This window comes from Anser anser, assembly GCF_964211835.1.
Source record: "Anser anser genome assembly, chromosome: 12".
Classification (NCBI taxonomy): Eukaryota; Metazoa; Chordata; class Aves; order Anseriformes; family Anatidae; genus Anser; species Anser anser.
In genome coordinates, this window is record NC_139733.1 from 13,443,605 (window position 1) to 13,460,187 (window position 16,583).

Sequence of the window (16,583 nt, forward strand, 5' to 3'; positions counted from 1 at the left end):
TGCTAATTAAAGCTTCTATGCAATTAGAACTCTTAAAGCAGCTGTCCTTAGGACTCTGGTCTTCAGGCTACATCTCAGGAAGTAACACCACCACGGAGTGACCAGAGCTTGCTCTGCTACGTCCCTCAGTCCTCTTGCCAGGCTCATAGGAGTGCTCTGGGAAAAATAAAGGTCTGGAGATCCATGGCTCATCAGCTGGCCTGTTTTGGTGGCTGTACTTCAGGGAGATGCTTTAATCCCCAAGTCTCAGGGGATCCCCATTAGTCTCAGGGTGTTTCTTGCTGGGAGAAGATCTGGACCTGCTGCACCATTGCTCCCATGGAGACTCAGAAGCGGACACCAATAACATTGCTGGCTTCTTCTTCCAGTGGAGGCCGAGCACCCGAAAGCATATTGCAAGAGATGTCCCAGCTTGCAAACCACAAGACTATCATGTTCGTGCCTGTGTTGTTGCACATGGGAAGCAATGGTTGTTGCAGGACATGGTGTCTTCTCCTCAGGCCTGAGGCAAGCTTTGTACCGCAGGTCCCACACATCTCTCCTTCAGATGTGGGATTCGCAGCAGAGCCAACTGAAGCGCCTTGGCACCAAGACCTCCGCCGTGCTGAGCCATTCTTTCACAATCTAATCCCATGACTGGTCTTACTGCGGGCTCCTTCCATCCACGGATCGCACGCACAGCAGTCAAGTCCCACAGTGTCACCGCGATGAACTGTCATCCCCGTTTGACAAGACAAGGAACTGAGGCACATGGCAGTGAGCCCTTTGCCCTGGGTCACACAGCGAGTCACCGTCTCAGACTCTGAAGCCCTCCTCCTTCATGCTAGCCCCTAGAGCTTGAATTTCCTCAAAACCTGCTTGCTCTAATGTATTAACCACAGCCTGACTGTGGTTAATAGTCAGTTGCAGACCTGTTCCACAGCTGTCAGAAACCACAGAAGGCATTCGGGGCCCAGCGGCTGCCAGGCGAGGCGTGAGAGCTCCGGTGAAACATCTCGCACCTCCCAAGAGCTTTGAGGTGAGGAAAAACTGAAGGCGGCTTGAGGTCTGTTCCATCACCTCTCTGTTCCCCAGCACCTGAAAACTTACATCCAGGTGAATCAAAATTTCAAGCACTAACTTGATTTCAACCACTTTCTTGATTACAGAGCTGGCTACAAAGGAAATTGATGAATAATAATTTCAAAAAGGGATATAAAATTTCCATTTTCATTTTATTGTCAAAGTAAATATATTTTTATGAAGAACAAAAGAAAATATACAGAATTGTAACTTATGTACACTGGCTTTATAGGTATTTTTGTTTCCAATTTACACAAATTTTGATACGTTATTAAAAGATATTTTATATAGATATGCATCTATGTACAGTTTTATTTACATACATTCATAGGATGTGATATAAACCAGTCAATAGATGATAGCTCATTTATATTAATTTCTAGAGGACAAAAGGAATGCATTCGCTTTAGCTAGACCTGCTGTTCTTACACAGCGCGGGCTCCTGCTCTGCCTAGCACTAGGATGGCAGTTAGCTATTTCCCATTTTGCCAACAAAAAGACAAACAGATGCCGTCTGTGAATGGAAAGGAAATGCAACATCCATTATAAAATCGTTCCTAATTACTGAATTCTATTTTCTTCTAAAGCTTCTTACAATCACCAGAGTTCAAAAGGAAAAACAAAACAAGAAGAAGAAACACAAACAAAATTGCTTGCCTGCTACCATCTGATTATTTGCTTAAATTCCCTTCTTAGCCATCTACCATATAAATTTGTTTCTTTTGGCTACTGTTCTCACCCATTTGCCCAGCCCAGCTGTGTGGAGCTCTGACATGGCTGTTGGTAAGGGAAGGTTCAGTGCTGAAGCTCACCCTGGGACAGAAGATCTCCTGGTGCTGTCCCACCAGGCCATGATGCTCCCTTTGTCCCCAGCCACTGGCACACCCTGATAAATGGATAGGGAAAAAGAGGCTCAGCCCCAGCCACTGTGGGCAGGGGATGCTTGGGATGCCCAGTGCTCACCAGGACCACCGGGCACCTTGGGGGCTGGTGCTCTGGTTTCTCCCCAAGGACCACACAAGAGGACAGGAGTGGAGATGGAAGCAGAACACAGCCATTCTCACAAATGGCTTCCTGTTGCTTTACACTCTAAACAATAGATCTTCTGCTAAAGACAGTGGATGCTTCCAAACAGTCAAAGGAAAGCAGCATTTCTTTTGATGCGTGGGCATCCTTTCACCCTCAGTGGCAGCACAGGGCAGGAAAAGCATGCACATGGTACGCGGTGAGCCACACCAAAAAGCCTCCACGCCAAGCCATTTTACCCAGCCTGAGCTTCAGGTTTGTTTGGGATATACCTTTGCTTAAATATATACATATATATATGTATGAATATATATACATAAATATTTATATATAGCCCTAACTGAGGAAAAGGTAAATGTGAGCTGGAGAAATGAGAGGGGCGTGGGGGCACGCTGCAGCACCCGCCATGCCTCGCCTCCCCCTCTCCCCGACTCCCACTGTTCCTCCTCCTATGGCCAGCCCCTACAAATCCTTGGCTCAGGCAACCCAAAAACAAAGGAGTTGTTTTCATTTCAAAAGGAATTTGCTGTTTCCAAACTGGACAAATAGAGCAGCTTAATAAAAACTCACAATGAATGGCCTGTACATGAGCAAAGCCCTCAGGAATGCCAGGGCTATAATTAACTAGCAGCAAGCAACTCTTACATTTTCATGTGCAGCAGAAAACAGCTAAAAATAAAACACTGTAATTTCCAAAAGAAGCAGCAGCAAAGGAGGGAAAGATAGGAGGAAAGGAAAATAACATCCTTAAAAAAAAAAAAAAAGACAAAAAAGGAAGAACACCCCCCTCCCCTGACCCAAAAAGAACTTCATTCTCAAATCATCTTTAAAGGACATGGGACACTCAGACATGGTGGTATCAAGTAACAGCATTGACTGTTGTGTGAAGACAAATAAATTATCACTAGAAATATAGTGAGCAAAGTGCTGTCATCGGCTGCTGTAGGACGGCTGGGCGGGAAGGGGAAAGCAGGACCGATCAGTTCACGGAGCGGACGGAGCGGTTGCTTCGCGGGAACCGATGCACCTTGACGTGTTTGGACAAGTGGTCACTTCGAGCAAACTTCTTCTCGCAGACGGGACACTGATAGGGTTTCACTCCCGAGTGGGAGCGCCTGTGCCGAGACAGCTCATCTGACCTGGAGAACCTGCGGGAGAAGAGAAGCCTTTTCAGACAAAATGAATAAATTCTCTTACGGCCCCCAAATGTCCCCTCAGGCCACTCGGAGACTCTGCTTGCAGCAAAGCCCAAATATGCAAACTGAAAGGGCCAGGACACACAACAGAGCCACCCTGGTCCCAGCTAGAGGACAGCAATAGTGATGAAAACACACAATTCACAACCTCATCCCATGTAAACTCTAGACTTGGCACAATGCATGGAGGCACCATTTGTAGAAACCTTGCCCTAAGCCCAGTCATAAGGGTGCAGCTCAACTAAGACAGCTCTGCTCCTCATCCCTCTGCCAGTGCCCTTCAGAGTCAGTTCCCAGCCTCTTTCCTACAAAGCCAAGCAGAGGTAACCACCAACGTCCCGCAGGTAAAGTCTGCTCCAAGCTCCCACCAGCACTATAGCACATTTATCTGAGATGGACCCCAGATAACAGCCAGATATAGTTACCCAGAAGCTATCTGGCTTATCAGATCCAGCTGAAAAATTGGCCTTGGCACATGCTCCTGCAGGCTAAATGAAGAGCAATTAGCATCTCAGTACCAGAGATGCTCAGGGCTGTAACAGCTGAAATCCAGGTGGGCCCCATGGCCATTAGCATAGATACTTCAAGAGCAAATTGAAATCAAGATGGGGACTTTAATTACCAAAATTGTCTCTCAGAGTCATTTTAATTTTAGATATTCCCCACTTTCCACCTCAACAGAAAAATCCCCAAATCCCACTGCTAGTCTCGTAGGCGTTACTGAACTCCAATCAGCCAACCCTTTGGTCTGGGCAGCAGGGCTGGCTCTGCTTCCAGCTTGGACATGACTGGGAGCCACAGGGTTAATTAGCACTGTCATGCTAAAACAGCCCTGTCCAGATGGGTACAAAAAATTTGCTGCCTGACAAAGGGCAATTAAGTGTTTTGTTGCCAGCACAGTAACAAAGAGCAGCACAGAAAGCGAGCTTGCAAGAAATGGTATCAGCTGTTTATTTACAATAAATAAATGAAGTCATGGGCACTAGTGGAATAAATGGGGGAAAGAACATGTAGAAAAATGTGCCCTTCTGGAGCAAAATATCACATCACCAACCGGGTGAATACGCTATTTTTATGAAAGGGGAAAAACAGGACTGCTGGGCTCCTATGAATAAGTCCTTCATGCAAGAAAAATAAGTTTCCACATAAAGGTTTTAATTAGCAGTGATCTCCCGCCACTAGTTGCAGAACAGGGCACAGGCACTGGGAACACTGGGAAGAGCTCCTTCGGTTCCCACAGCTCTTCGGTCTGCTGTTCCTACCCGGAGAGAGCCCCGCAGCCAGCACAGAGCGGATGCAAATACTCGCCCTGGGCAAGGTGTGGTGTGGATGCAGCTCCCCCAGGGGCATTTCTAGGGGAGATTCCCTCACCTGTTCTCTTGCTTTTCTGCCTTGTCCTTGCTGTGGTGTCTCCACAGTGAAAGAGTCAAATTCACCATCAAGAGCAACAGGCAGGTGCTCTAATGGAGCCACCAACCCAGGATACATCTTCACAAAGGCTACAAGAGGAGCTTCTCTTTGCCTCTGGGACCTGCAGACTTGCTTGCTCTAACACCCCTGCTCCTTCCAGCCTTGGCTTCCTGAAACCACAGCCTGGGCCTGGGAGCAGCAGGGCCAGGAGCTTCTCCCAAGTCTCTAGCAGTGAGCTGGTCCCAGTGCCGCATCCCTAGAGGGACGGTCTTGCAGAGCTATGGGCAAGTGGGATTTGGCAACGTTTTGGAGAGCGCAGGTTGTTGCCTGTGCAGGCTGTCTCAGAGGGACTCAGGACTAGGAATAGACCAGTTGCCAGTGATGGCAATAGCAACCACATCCAGGAAAAGAGGGAGCAGCAAGAGGGAAGCTCCTTTGCAAAGAGCTGTCCTCCTATATACTGCCTTATCACCCAGGGAAGGAGCAAAACCAGATGTGGCTGGGTTGCTTTGTCCCATGTCCTTGGCTGTTAAGGTCACCATCTGCAACAGAAGTGCCGTAGCACACGGCTAATCCCGCACAAGAGCTCCACAAGTGCATTTCAATGGGAATCGCATGGTGAGTGGGGGAGAAGGAGGTGCACATTGGGAATGAGCAGCTCCGCTCCTACCCTGGGAGCTCGGATGAGTTCATCCGATAAAAATACACTCTGCCTCATAACGATGTCCTTAGCTGAAGAGGCAGGAATGTTGCAATACTGTTCCCCAGCAGTCACGGAAAGATCAGCTTACGAGCCCACAGAAATAAACCTCGAGCTATCGGTGTGTTTACAAAAAAACAACGCAAAGGTTAGGACAAGGAAGCTGGGAGGATCTGGCGGCCTGGCTCCACGGTGAAATGATATTTGCAGCACATTCTGGCACCGAAAACACCCAAGAACCAGGCAATCCCACAGCAACTGGAAGAGTTGCTTCATCCCCCTGTCTGGTGGGACCGCCACAAGACCTGTAAGCGCATCTCCCTCGGAGACAAACCTCAGAGCTCCCTGGTGTGCAGGACACGTGTCCCGCAGCTCCTGGCCACACGAGGACACGTGGCTCGCAGGGCAGGAAAGGCCAGGCGCTTCAGCTGGTCCTCCACGGCCCCCACCATGGCCACCAGCCACTGGACTGCCCCAGGCTGTACCTCTGCTCTGCGGTGGAGGGGAGGCTCTGGACATGCATCCTGACCTGCCCCAAGCCTCTAAACCCTCCCAGCCAAACCTCTGCCACCTGCAGAGCAAGCTGCGGGCAGTGCCCCCAGCCCCAGGACGTGCAGGTCCCTTAAACGCGCCTGCCTAATCCCGCAGGTGTCGGGAACAAGGGCAGCTTGGGTGCTGCTGCCCAGGGGAGGGACAGCGAGAGCTTCTCCGGATCCTGACGCAGCACGGCTGCTCGGGCCGGCCCGTGCCACAGCCCTGCGTGTTGGTGGGGATGTCTGAGGGGCAGAGAACCAGTGGCTGCCAAAGGCACAAGCTGGCCAGGCACGGATCAGCGCGCCGGCCAGTCCAGTGGGGTATCGAACGCGATGGGTCACCGGCCGCTCCTCACCCCCTCCTCTGCACCCTGCAGAAAACATTTCTCTCCCTGCACCAGGGAAGGGCACAAGCAAGGAGGATTCAGCCTCCTCCAGGGCTCTGCCGCTGTCCTGGGGGCTGGCAAAGCCCCCACGCAGCCCTGCCCTGGTGCGGTTACGGCACACAGCTTCCCTGCGGCAGCGCTGCCCAGCGAGCAGGGCGGGCTTTAATCCCCTCCACTCAGCCGCCTTGTGCTAGGCAACACTTTGTTTTGTTTTCGAAATGACCATCTTCAGCGAGCTCAGATCTTAAGTGTCTTTGGTGAAAAATAAATACACAAGCACAAGAATGTGGGGAAAGGAGGGAGGGAAGCAGAGCCCAGCAGCGTTTCGGCGCTTAAATTCATTTGAGATGATACAAAACTGGGAGAGGACAGAGAGTCCGGATGCATTTGACGTAAGTCATGCGAGACCACAGCTCTCGCTGCACTTCTGGAAAAGGTAAACACGCCTTATTGATGGAAGGGGGCTGAGCAATTCAGCGCTCGGGTGGGTCTGCCCTTCGGTGTGGGAGTGGGACACATGAAGCCCCAGCAAGCAGCGAGGAGGGCTCCCCGGGAGACGCCTCCCTCCCTTCCCACCTCCGTGGATGCCCTGCTGACATCTGGGGGTGCTGGGGGCCGGCTACCTGCCTGTGCCACGCGAACACAATACAAACAGCCAAAGTGAGTCTGCACAGCTCCCCCAGCAGCTGCTGGTGGACAGGAGAAACTCCTCGTAGCTAAGGGGATCAATTCTTCCCTCTTGGGCTCCTCATCTTTAAGGGGCTGTGGCTGGCAGAGAGCGAAAGGTGCGGATGCTCCGTGCTGCTGGATCAGCACATCTCCTGGCCTACCCGACCATGCACCCCGTGCTGCAGCAGGAGGCACCCGGCTGCAAAGTCAGCATCCCTCCCTCACTGCTTCAGGCATTTCCCCAAATGCTTCCCCTGGTTCTGCAGTCCGGAAAGCAGCAGCCCTGCGGGGAGACGGAGCCAGAGGTCACCCAGAGGCAACGCTTCAGACTCCTGAGCCTGAGCCACAAAAGTCACCGGAAGCATTGGCGTAAATCTCGGCATGGACCGGACCCAAACTCTCACGTGCCACATGCATTTGCCACGGAAACGAGGGTTTTGCTCACATCCCAGCACAAGGAAAGCCAACGCGACACCCACAGGCACGTTCGCAGGCAGGAGGCACATCTGCTGCCTGCGCGCACGTACTCTGACAGCCGAATAAACAGGGGCAGTGCCCCTGTGACAGGCCAGGAACCGCACCGCCTGCGCCTGGCGGGACCAACCGGGGAATAACAGGGCTTTAATTTCAGTGCAGTTCCAGCAGCAGCCCCTGAGCCCAGCTCATCAGCAGTGCCACCGGCACAAATGAGAAGAAAATCCCTGCCTGTTTGCAGAAACGCCACAAACTGAAATGGGGAAGAAAAAAAAAATCACCAAAGAGATCAATTGCAATGATCCCCCCAGTCCCTCCAAGAGGCTCCAAACTGGTCCAGTTTGGGAACAGAGGATTCAGCCCTATTCTGACCTTTTCCCTCAAACCAATCCAGCCATCTCTAATTGCTGCATGTCTCACATAGTTGCGTTTTTACTCGACCCTCTCCTGTTACTTTTTACCTTGTCTGTTCCCCATGACCACCACCCATTTCCTCATTAGCCGTTGCTCACTGAAGTTCTGCAGGATATTCTTTCAAAGAAATGTGGTTTAATTTACTACAAGGGAGTTAGGACTATGTTTTGCTCCCATCATAATTTGCGGTGCTCTTTATTAACACTAGCCAGCAGGCAGACTATTAGCACAGTTAATTGGAAAGAGGGATGAAGGCTTCCATCAAAGTTTCTGTCAAAAAAAATTCGACTTTTTCTCTTTAAAAAGTTTTAATGCTTTCTACTGGTATATAAAAAAAATCACCTCTACTTTTGTAGAGATCACCTGTACAAAACGTTTTGCTCAATCAAACCTGCAATCTTCCATTCAAGCAACACTCAATTCCATCTCAGCCTTCTGGGTGTGCTGTTACATCTGACAGCTTTTTGCAATTTTGAGCAGCACCCACGCATTTTTCTCAATCAATGCAGAGAATAAAACCCAGAGCAGGCTGGAGTGCCACTGCCAGCATTTCCAGAAGGAACAGGATGGAGTGCGTTTTCTACGAAACTGCACAAAATGCTCTTCTTAACTGCATTCACATCTCACAGCCCTTCACTAATCATGCTTAGCCCCCTGCAGCTGGGGCCCCACACAGCCATGCGCACCGTGACTCTGTCCTAAACCACCCAGCTCATTTACAGCCCTCAGCTGGTACCAGCTGAGCATCTGCTGCAGCTGGTGTGTTGCAACCAGATAGATCAATGTGACTGCAAGGCATTGCCTGCAGTAACAGGCTTAATCTGACCATCTTGGAATGAAATACGAGTTATAATGGGCTTTAAAGACACTCATACAGCTGGTGGCAGCAGGTGATGCTCTGCCATTTAATTTATCTCAGCCTTTGGATTACCTAATAGTAAGAAAAAAGTTCAAGTCGTCAAACAAACCGAGCCACTTTTGGGAACAGAAACTATTCAGAAATGAGTGCAAATGCTGAGAGTACTCAGCAAGTTAGGTGAAACGAGCAAAAGGGCGAGGGGAACTGGACCCTGCTGCACCCCAATACTAACCTCCATCCGCAACCTGGCCACGTGCACGCAAAAGGCTTTTCTCCTGTATGCCTCCTCAGGTGGGCTTTCAAATGGCTGCTTTTCGTGTACATCTTGGTACAACCAGGGAAAGAACATTTGTGCATTTTAATGAGTTCTGCTGCAGGGTTCTTTTGAAATTTCTGACCCATGATGATTCCCGTCTGACCCTGGATCATGCCTCCTGGCCCAATTGGCTTGGCGGCGATGGGGACGGGAGCAATGCGGACAAATTTAGAGGACAAGTTCAAATTGGATGACTGAACTATCTGGGGCACAAGGGCAAATGTCTGTCCTTGGATGTTGACTAGGAGCTGTGCAATTTTAATGTTGTCTTGTGCTGGTCCTTGGGAACTAGGGCTGGTGTTGGACTCCTGTTTGACCTGTACAGGTTGAATTTGGAGCATAACCGGTATCCCATTCTCCAGGGGCATTCCTCCATTTGAAGCTTGGCCACCTTCTGTCGAGCTGCTCAACTGTTCGTTTTTACTCTCTTTTAAACTAGCGCTGGGTAACATATGGTCTTTTTGCTGTAGCGAGGCAACAGAAACTTGGCTGCAAGCTCTCAAGTCCTTGGTCTCACTTTTAGGTCTGTCTTTGAGCTCCAGCTCCATGTTCTCTTCCAGAAACTCCTCAATTTCCTCAAGCGTGGGCTGAAATGGTCCAGAGTCTTCCATATCCACAGCAAATTCAGGCAACCTAAAGTACTCCTCTTTGACTATGGGCTGAAGTCTCCTTTTGTCCCACCATGACGCGGCGGCGTTCCCCAGAGATGCCTGGGACAACAAGTAGTCTAAGATGCTGTCCTGACTCTCCGCACTGGACGTGCTCCCATAGCTGGAGCTGAGAACCTGGGAGTCCGGGCTGGAACAAGAACAAAAGCTGGACGAGTCGCTGTCATCTTCTGACAGGGGAGAGGGCAGCATTTGGTAGGACCTCACCCCTGCCGTCATGTCCCCAAAGTATCCCAGAGAAGACCTCGTAGATGAAAAGGACTCATCGGTAGGCAGCAAGTGATCCACCATTCCTGGGCGATCTCTTACGGGTATCCCAACAGCATATACCACACGGCGAAAGTTCACGTGGGAGCCTGGGTGCAGGGAAACAAAACAGCAGCAGTCAGAACTCGGTGTAATCATTTACCTCCATGAACTAACCCTCGCAAAGCCCTGTAGCTCGCAGGAAAGTCCCAAGCATCCAGCCTCGGTGCGCACATGCTGCTGCACGCTGCGATACGTCTCTACCACCCCCAAAGGACTGTCAGGGCCTAAGCGCCTTGCAGGATTGCACCACATATTTGCAAAAGAATTCTTTCAGGAACCATTTCACAACCGTGTGTACTCTAGATTTACAGCTCCCTTCCAGAATATTACTGGCCAGAGGAAATAAATTGCGGGCTTTCACCTAACAGTGAAACTGAGAGCCAAAGAAGGGAATGGAGAAGGAAAAAAAAAAAGTGTTGAAATTTTTAGCACCCATAAAAAAAAATAATCAAGTTTACTGCTGGTGTCCATAAAATGCAAATCCTTTCCTTATCTTGTAGCTTTCCACCAACCTTATTTTTAACTTCCTCCGTTCCACAAATATAGGCTAATCAGCGGAATGCAAGGATCAATCTGTCAGGAGCTGGGAATATTTACTGTGCTTCAGCATTTACTAGGCGGATTTTCCCCTCCAGATGTAATGAATCAGTGTGCCAACGTCATCGTCACCTGCGCTGCCCTTAATCAGGCTGGCACGGCGCTGAGCTAATTGCCACGGCCTGGCAAGGCAGCTGGTGGCTGGTTTCACCCCATCACTCCGCGCTCCCGTCTCTCTCCGGCTGCAGAGATCGAGCTGACCCCAGCCTCGTGCCAGTTGCTGAGCGGGGAGGGCAGCCCTGTGCCCGGTGCCCCCCGTGTGGAGGTGGCAAAGGGGCAGTGTCCCGTGGGGCCACCCCACCGTGAGCCCTAACCCCGCTGCCACCCGTGCAGGCACCGCGGCCAAACGCGACCTCGCTAGCGCAGCCGGGCACGTCCCGTGCTCTCCCAGTTAAGCTGAGCAAAATTCCCAGCAAGGTTTCTGGGGAGGGGGAGGCAGGAGGGGCAGCTGTGGGTCTGTTTTCTTCTTTTTTCACCCCCACCCCAGTGGAAAAGAAAAAAAAAATTGCTTACGGGCTGGAGACTGTGCCCCTTAAGAGAGCAACTGCAGAGACCTCCGGACGGAGCAAACACTGGCTCTCAGTCATCCGCTCAAGGTGACTGATTGAAAACAGAGCTGTATATGTGCATAATAAAACAACTCTTTCTGTGGAAGGTATGCGGAGCGCAGAGATAGAAGTCATTTGATCAGCCTATGAGGTTTTGTGTGTGTGTGAATTAGGAGGCATGTGACCAGCGCGAAGGAAATGCCAGTCAAGCTTGTTACACGCTGTCATTTTCCACAGGCTCTGCCGCTGCGCTTTGGACGTTTTGCCATGAATAGTCAATAGCTCCCAGTTTTGTGCAGGGAAGGGGAAGCTTGTTATTGCTACTGCCGAGCATCCTTGCTGCCTGAGCTCCAGAATTTGCCCGTCTTTGCCTTCTCTGGAGAAAAATCAAAAGCCATCTATGTGCTTAGCAGCTAACGCGGCATGAGATGCTTCACACAACACCCTTAAAGAGCTCCATCCCAGCAGCACCTATTAATATTTCACAGGAAACAAGGAAAAAAAACCCACACATTTCTACATTTCTTAAAGACACAGCTTCCTCCCTTATATGCACACGAGGACGCAGAGACAGGTTGACAGAAAGAGACTTAAAAGTAAGATGGCATTTCCCTGGTTTGCACAGCCCGTCAGCCAGCTACGCCTCTGACCCGATAACAGAATACTCACATGTGCTGAACACGAGGAAGTTCAAACAGAGGTTAGTGGCTCTGCTTTGCGACCTCAGCCTACAATAATCTCTTATAGTAAAAGTGAAGAGCCAGGAGAGCCGTGTTTAAGACACATGACGTCTGTTTTTGTAAAAAAAAAACCTCTGCTGGAGGAACTTTCCCTCGAGGCAGAAGTCACAGAGCTGAGCGATGTGAAACAGAAAACCCAGCCTGTTTCTGAGAAGTTTTTGTTGCTCCCAGTAAGAATTCACCCCGGCAGCTCGCTTCGCGCCTGCACGAGGAAGGGGTGACTGCCTTGTGACACGGGCAGCAGAGGGGAGCTCTTGCCCTCAGCTGCTTTCCGATCCTCCCTCGTCCGTCCGCATTGCTCCAGCCTGAACTGCTGAAGAACGGTGCCGTGAGTGAAATCTGGACCACAACGTGTTTTTTCTAAGAAAAGCTGGCGTGCTCTGCGTGCGCAGGGAATGAGCGTGCACTCAGAGCAGCTGGCAAGTTTGCTTTTCCAAAAGGAAAAAAAGGAAAAAAAAAAAAAAAAAAAAAGCTCAAGTTTTCTTTAAATGCCTGCAAGAACTAGGAAGCCACATATCAAAATATCCGTAGATTTCACAGGGAATAAAACTAAACCTTATTTTGAATGAAGACTGAAAAGAGAGGGGGGAAAAAAACAACCGAGCCCTAGCAGCTGCTGCGAGCAGCATACCTCAGCAGAACCCAGCCAGCATGCTCATTTCCCCATTGCTTTTGACAAGGAGCAATGTCACTCGGTGTAACCAGAGTCGTCTCAAGAAGACAGGGGACTGTCAGAGGCAAACAGATCCAGGCACATTGCGGGCCAGAGCTGCTTTCTGCGCGCTCGCAAAACTTGCACAGCAGCCAAGAAGATTTTGGGGAATGCCTGGAATGCGGGATCGGGCCCAGGCTCTATTTTATCCTAAAGGCCAGACTAACAACTAAAAGGCTTTCATCCCTACTTTGTCTGAAGCCAAAACCAGAAGCTTAAAAAACAAAAACAAAAAAAAAAAGCCAGGGCTACGCGAGCTATGAAAACTAATGATGCTGTTTACATAAAGCACTTTCATCCCTGGAAGGGATGAAAACATGTCAGAAATGTAAGCACCTATACGGGGAGCTGAGCGCCCGAGCCACTGGAAAACAGCCGCTTCTGGAGTGAAATAGAGCAGCTGTTCAACAGCGCACGGCAACGCGACGGGCTCCAACTTTTAAGAGTTCCCTGGGTTGTTACGAAGTCCTTCCTGCCAGAAACATGTTGTTCTGCTTAAAATCTGTCCGTCTAATCACCAGCTTAAAGGGAAATAGGGAGAGAAGGCATATTCTGTCTCAGAATAACCTTAAAACGTTAAGTCCTGGGAACTTGCTGCAACATGGGGACCCATTTCCCAGCACAGATAACACAGCAGTACGTGGGTTCAGATATGCTGACAGTCATTTCCCATGTATGTTGCTACAGCTCTTTCTAGTTTAGGACTAATCTGTTTACTGTTTTCCCTTGCTCCCTAGAAGATTTAATATCTGTTCAGGCTGACTCGTGCTCCACGGACAGAGCCATAAACTGGCCAGGGAACCAGGGCCAGCGTTTCTAAGAAATCAGAATGGAAATGCATGGGGGGGTAATAAAAAAATAATTTAAAAAAAAAAAAAAAAGGAGCCACGAGCCAGGAAACCCGTTTACTCTCAGCCCTGCTGCAAGGTGGCTGCACTGCTCATCGGACACTAGGGGTGGGGGGGCTACATTTAGGGGCCTCCCCCGCTTTTTTTTCAGCGCCACTGCTTCTGGAATGCTGTAAAACCCTTCCCAAAGCCCTGTTTTCTCCCTGTTTTCTGCAAAGTGCCCCCACCTTTAGACCCAAACTTCGGCCTCCACGAGCGGCGCGCACCCCGGGCCGGCACCGAACTCCCCAAACAACGCGCGGTGACAGCGGTCGGGGGGGGGCCACAATCCTCACCCCGGCACTGCCAGATCTCCAACGCTGCGAAGTTGTTATTATTTTCCCCTATTTTATTGATCCTTTTTCTACTTTTTAGGAGGCTTTGGTAGCTCTCCCCCCCATCCCACCCGGCCCCGATGGCCGGGAGCAGCGCACCCCCCCCGCCGCCCCTTGTGCGCTGCCCAGCCCCAGCCTTGCGGCAGCCCCCCCCCGCTGCCACATCCCACCCCCCCGGTGCAAACCCTCACCTGAACTCCTCCGCAAGCCGAGCCGGGGCAAAAAAAAATCACCAAGAAAAATGCGAAAGCAACGACGAAAAGGCGAAGGAGCGCGGTGCAAAAATAGAGTAGAAAACGCAAAAAAAGATACAAAAATAAAAATTAAAAAAACAAGGCCGAGGGACACCCCCCCCCCGGGAGCGTAGTAGCCCCCAGCCCAGCCCACCCCCCCCGGTGACAGATCCGAGCCGCGGGGCGCGGAGCGGCGGGCGCGGCTCCCCCGGGAGGCGGCAGCGCGGGTGCGGAGCGCGGCGCGGGCCGCGTAGTGCTTTATCCCCGCGGGCCGGGCGGCCGGCGGCGGCGGGGGGGCCGGGGAGAGGCTCGCCCCGCTCCGCCGCCACCATTGGCCCCGCGGCGCCGGGGGCCGGCCCCAGCCCGGCCCCGATGGGAGCCCGGCCCCCGCCGTGCCCGCGGCCGCTGGATGCCCGGGGGGGGTTAGAAAGGGGGGTGCTGGGGCTGGGGGTGTCCCCCATCGCGCTGCCGGGCGTGGGGGGCTGTAGGCTCGCGTGTAGGGGCTCGGCGGGGTGTGTATGTGCACGGATATGCACCTGTATGTGCACCGCGTCCGTATGTATATGCTGGTTAAGTATGGACATGGATATATGCACTGGTTGCATACATACACACACATACACGCTGGTTATATGTGTACATATATATACACTCCTTACACATATACATACATATACTGCTTACATATATACAGGTATATACATATATACACATATACATACACTTACACATATATACACATAAACATATACTCACACTTTCATATACTGCTTACATACATACAGGTATATATACACTGGTTATATATGTACATATATACACTCATTACATATATATACACACATACATACACTCATTATATATATACATACATACACACTGGTTACATATATCATAGAATCATAGAATCAGAATATCCTGAGTTGGAAGGGACCAACAGGGATCACCAAGTCCAACACAGGACCACCCAAAAATCAGACCATATGTCTGAGAGTGTATATAGATGTATATATACACTGTATACATATATATGTGTATATATATACTTATTATATATATACATATATATACTAGTTACATATATACGCGGATATATACACTCGTTATATATATACATGTATATATACCCTGATTATATATACACACATGTATATACCAGTTATACATATATATATACACACACACACTGGTTAAATACACTAGTATGTATGTATGTATATATGTATAAACAAACTAGTGTATATATATGTATATACAGGTACACGTGCATTAATTATATATACACAAATTATACATAAATTTACAATTTTAAAGCTTTATATATGCAAATATAGCACTATTCATGCAACGTCGGGGCGATCAGGATCCACATTTAACTCCCGCAGTGGTGAAGCCCAGTGAGGAAGCTGCTGTTTGGACGCACAGGCTGCCAGCTCCCGCAGCAGTGGGTTTCCCTACTACATCAGAGATATTTCAAGTCACATTTTTTTTATTTTTCTGATCCCAGGGAAGGCGCAGGCCGGGCTGGCTGGGCACAGCCCAGTGACACAGGTCTGGGCGCCTTTCTGATCTCTTCACTCTGATGCTGCAGGACTGTGGGCCTCAGGGCTGCAAATTGCTGTCCTGTAGGAAAAATGAAGCATTAACGTCATTCTATGAATTCATGGTGAAACTGAAGCACAGACGGTTGAACCAAATGTCTCTGGTAGAACCAAGCCACAGCCTATTCTCTTTTCAACTCCAGCCCAGTGCCTTGAAGAGGAAAACTCTCCTCAGTCCTCATTGCTTCAGAATTGCCAGCAGCACATTTCACACTTTGGCAAACACCAAACAGCCTCTTCCAAAAGGACTTCCAGCCGAGACAAGCCCCGACAGATGCAGCCAAAGGACCTGGGGGTGCCCAGGCAGCACCCAGTACCTAAGGACCTGAGAGGCTTCAATGGCCAGGCTGGGCTGGGCAAAACCCTGAGGGGTCACAGGAATGGTCTGCAAGGAGGCACGGAGGCTGGAGATGTGCCCTGCAAGGGACGGGAGGGATGGGTTTGTGGCCTGTCCTCCCCACCCCAGACACACGGAGGTTAGGACCGTGAAGAAAAGGGGTCACAGCACATTCTTAACAAAGTGGAAACGCTTTCCTCATTTCAGCCAGTTTTGTCCTACCGAGTTTGCTTTAGCAGAGATTAGTGAGGTTTTCACCTTCCCTCGGTTTAGCCAGAGGAATTAGAGATGCAATTTCCACTTTCTCCGGATGCTCGGTGCCCTTGCAGCCGTCCCGCTTGCTCAGCGCTGCCTTTCAGCTTGCAGCACAGAGCAGCGCGCACACGCTCGCTGTGTTCTGCTCTCGTGCAGGGACCTCGCTCTTCCTTTCCTCGTATCGCAATGAATAATGCATAAGTGCACGCTCATCAGATTCCTAATACTATATTTATACACAAACACCAGGGCCAAATCCTGCATTAGTGTAACTTCACTGATGTAAAAAGCATTGCATTGGTAAAAACACTGGCCT

General features: G+C 50.2%; 1 protein-coding gene and 1 long non-coding RNA gene across 6 annotated transcripts in view; both read right to left on the reverse strand.

The window, feature by feature from the left end:
- Positions 1-1,195: 1,195 nt before the first annotated feature.
- Positions 1,196-14,350, reverse strand: KLF15 (KLF transcription factor 15). Of its 3 annotated transcripts, none has more exons than XM_083795127.1 (3): positions 14,033-14,350; positions 8,962-10,069; positions 1,196-3,236 (listed from the first exon to the last, which is right to left on the reverse strand). In XM_083795127.1, the coding sequence occupies exons 2-3, from the start codon at positions 10,002-10,004 to the stop codon at positions 3,068-3,070; spliced, it is 1,212 nt and encodes a 403-aa protein (XP_083651253.1). In that variant the 5' UTR covers positions 10,005-10,069; positions 14,033-14,350; the 3' UTR covers positions 1,196-3,067. The 3 variants fall into 3 exon arrangements, with proteins under 3 accessions (XP_083651253.1, XP_083651252.1, XP_083651251.1); XM_083795126.1 differs by lacking the exon at positions 14,033-14,350 and adding an exon at positions 11,837-12,275; XM_083795125.1 differs by lacking the exon at positions 14,033-14,350 and adding an exon at positions 11,133-11,727.
- An 87-nt stretch (positions 14,351-14,437) lies between these two features.
- The window catches only part of LOC310880432, a 37,204-nt gene continuing 35,058 nt past the window's right edge, over positions 14,438-16,583 (reverse strand). For all 3 annotated transcript variants that reach the window (XR_014571678.1, XR_014571679.1, XR_014571680.1), the window contains one exon: positions 14,438-15,697. This is a non-coding gene — a long non-coding RNA (uncharacterized lncRNA). The remainder of the gene's footprint in view (positions 15,698-16,583) is intronic.

Coding starts and splice junctions, on each gene's coding strand:
- KLF15 (XM_083795127.1), bottom strand. CDS start 10,004: ATGGTGGATCACTTGCTGCCTACCGATGAGTCCTTTTCATCTACGAGG. Junction 3,237..8,961: donor TGGCCAGGTTGCGGATGGAG/GTTAGTATTGGG, acceptor CTTCTCCCGCAG/GTTCTCCAGGTCAGATGAGC.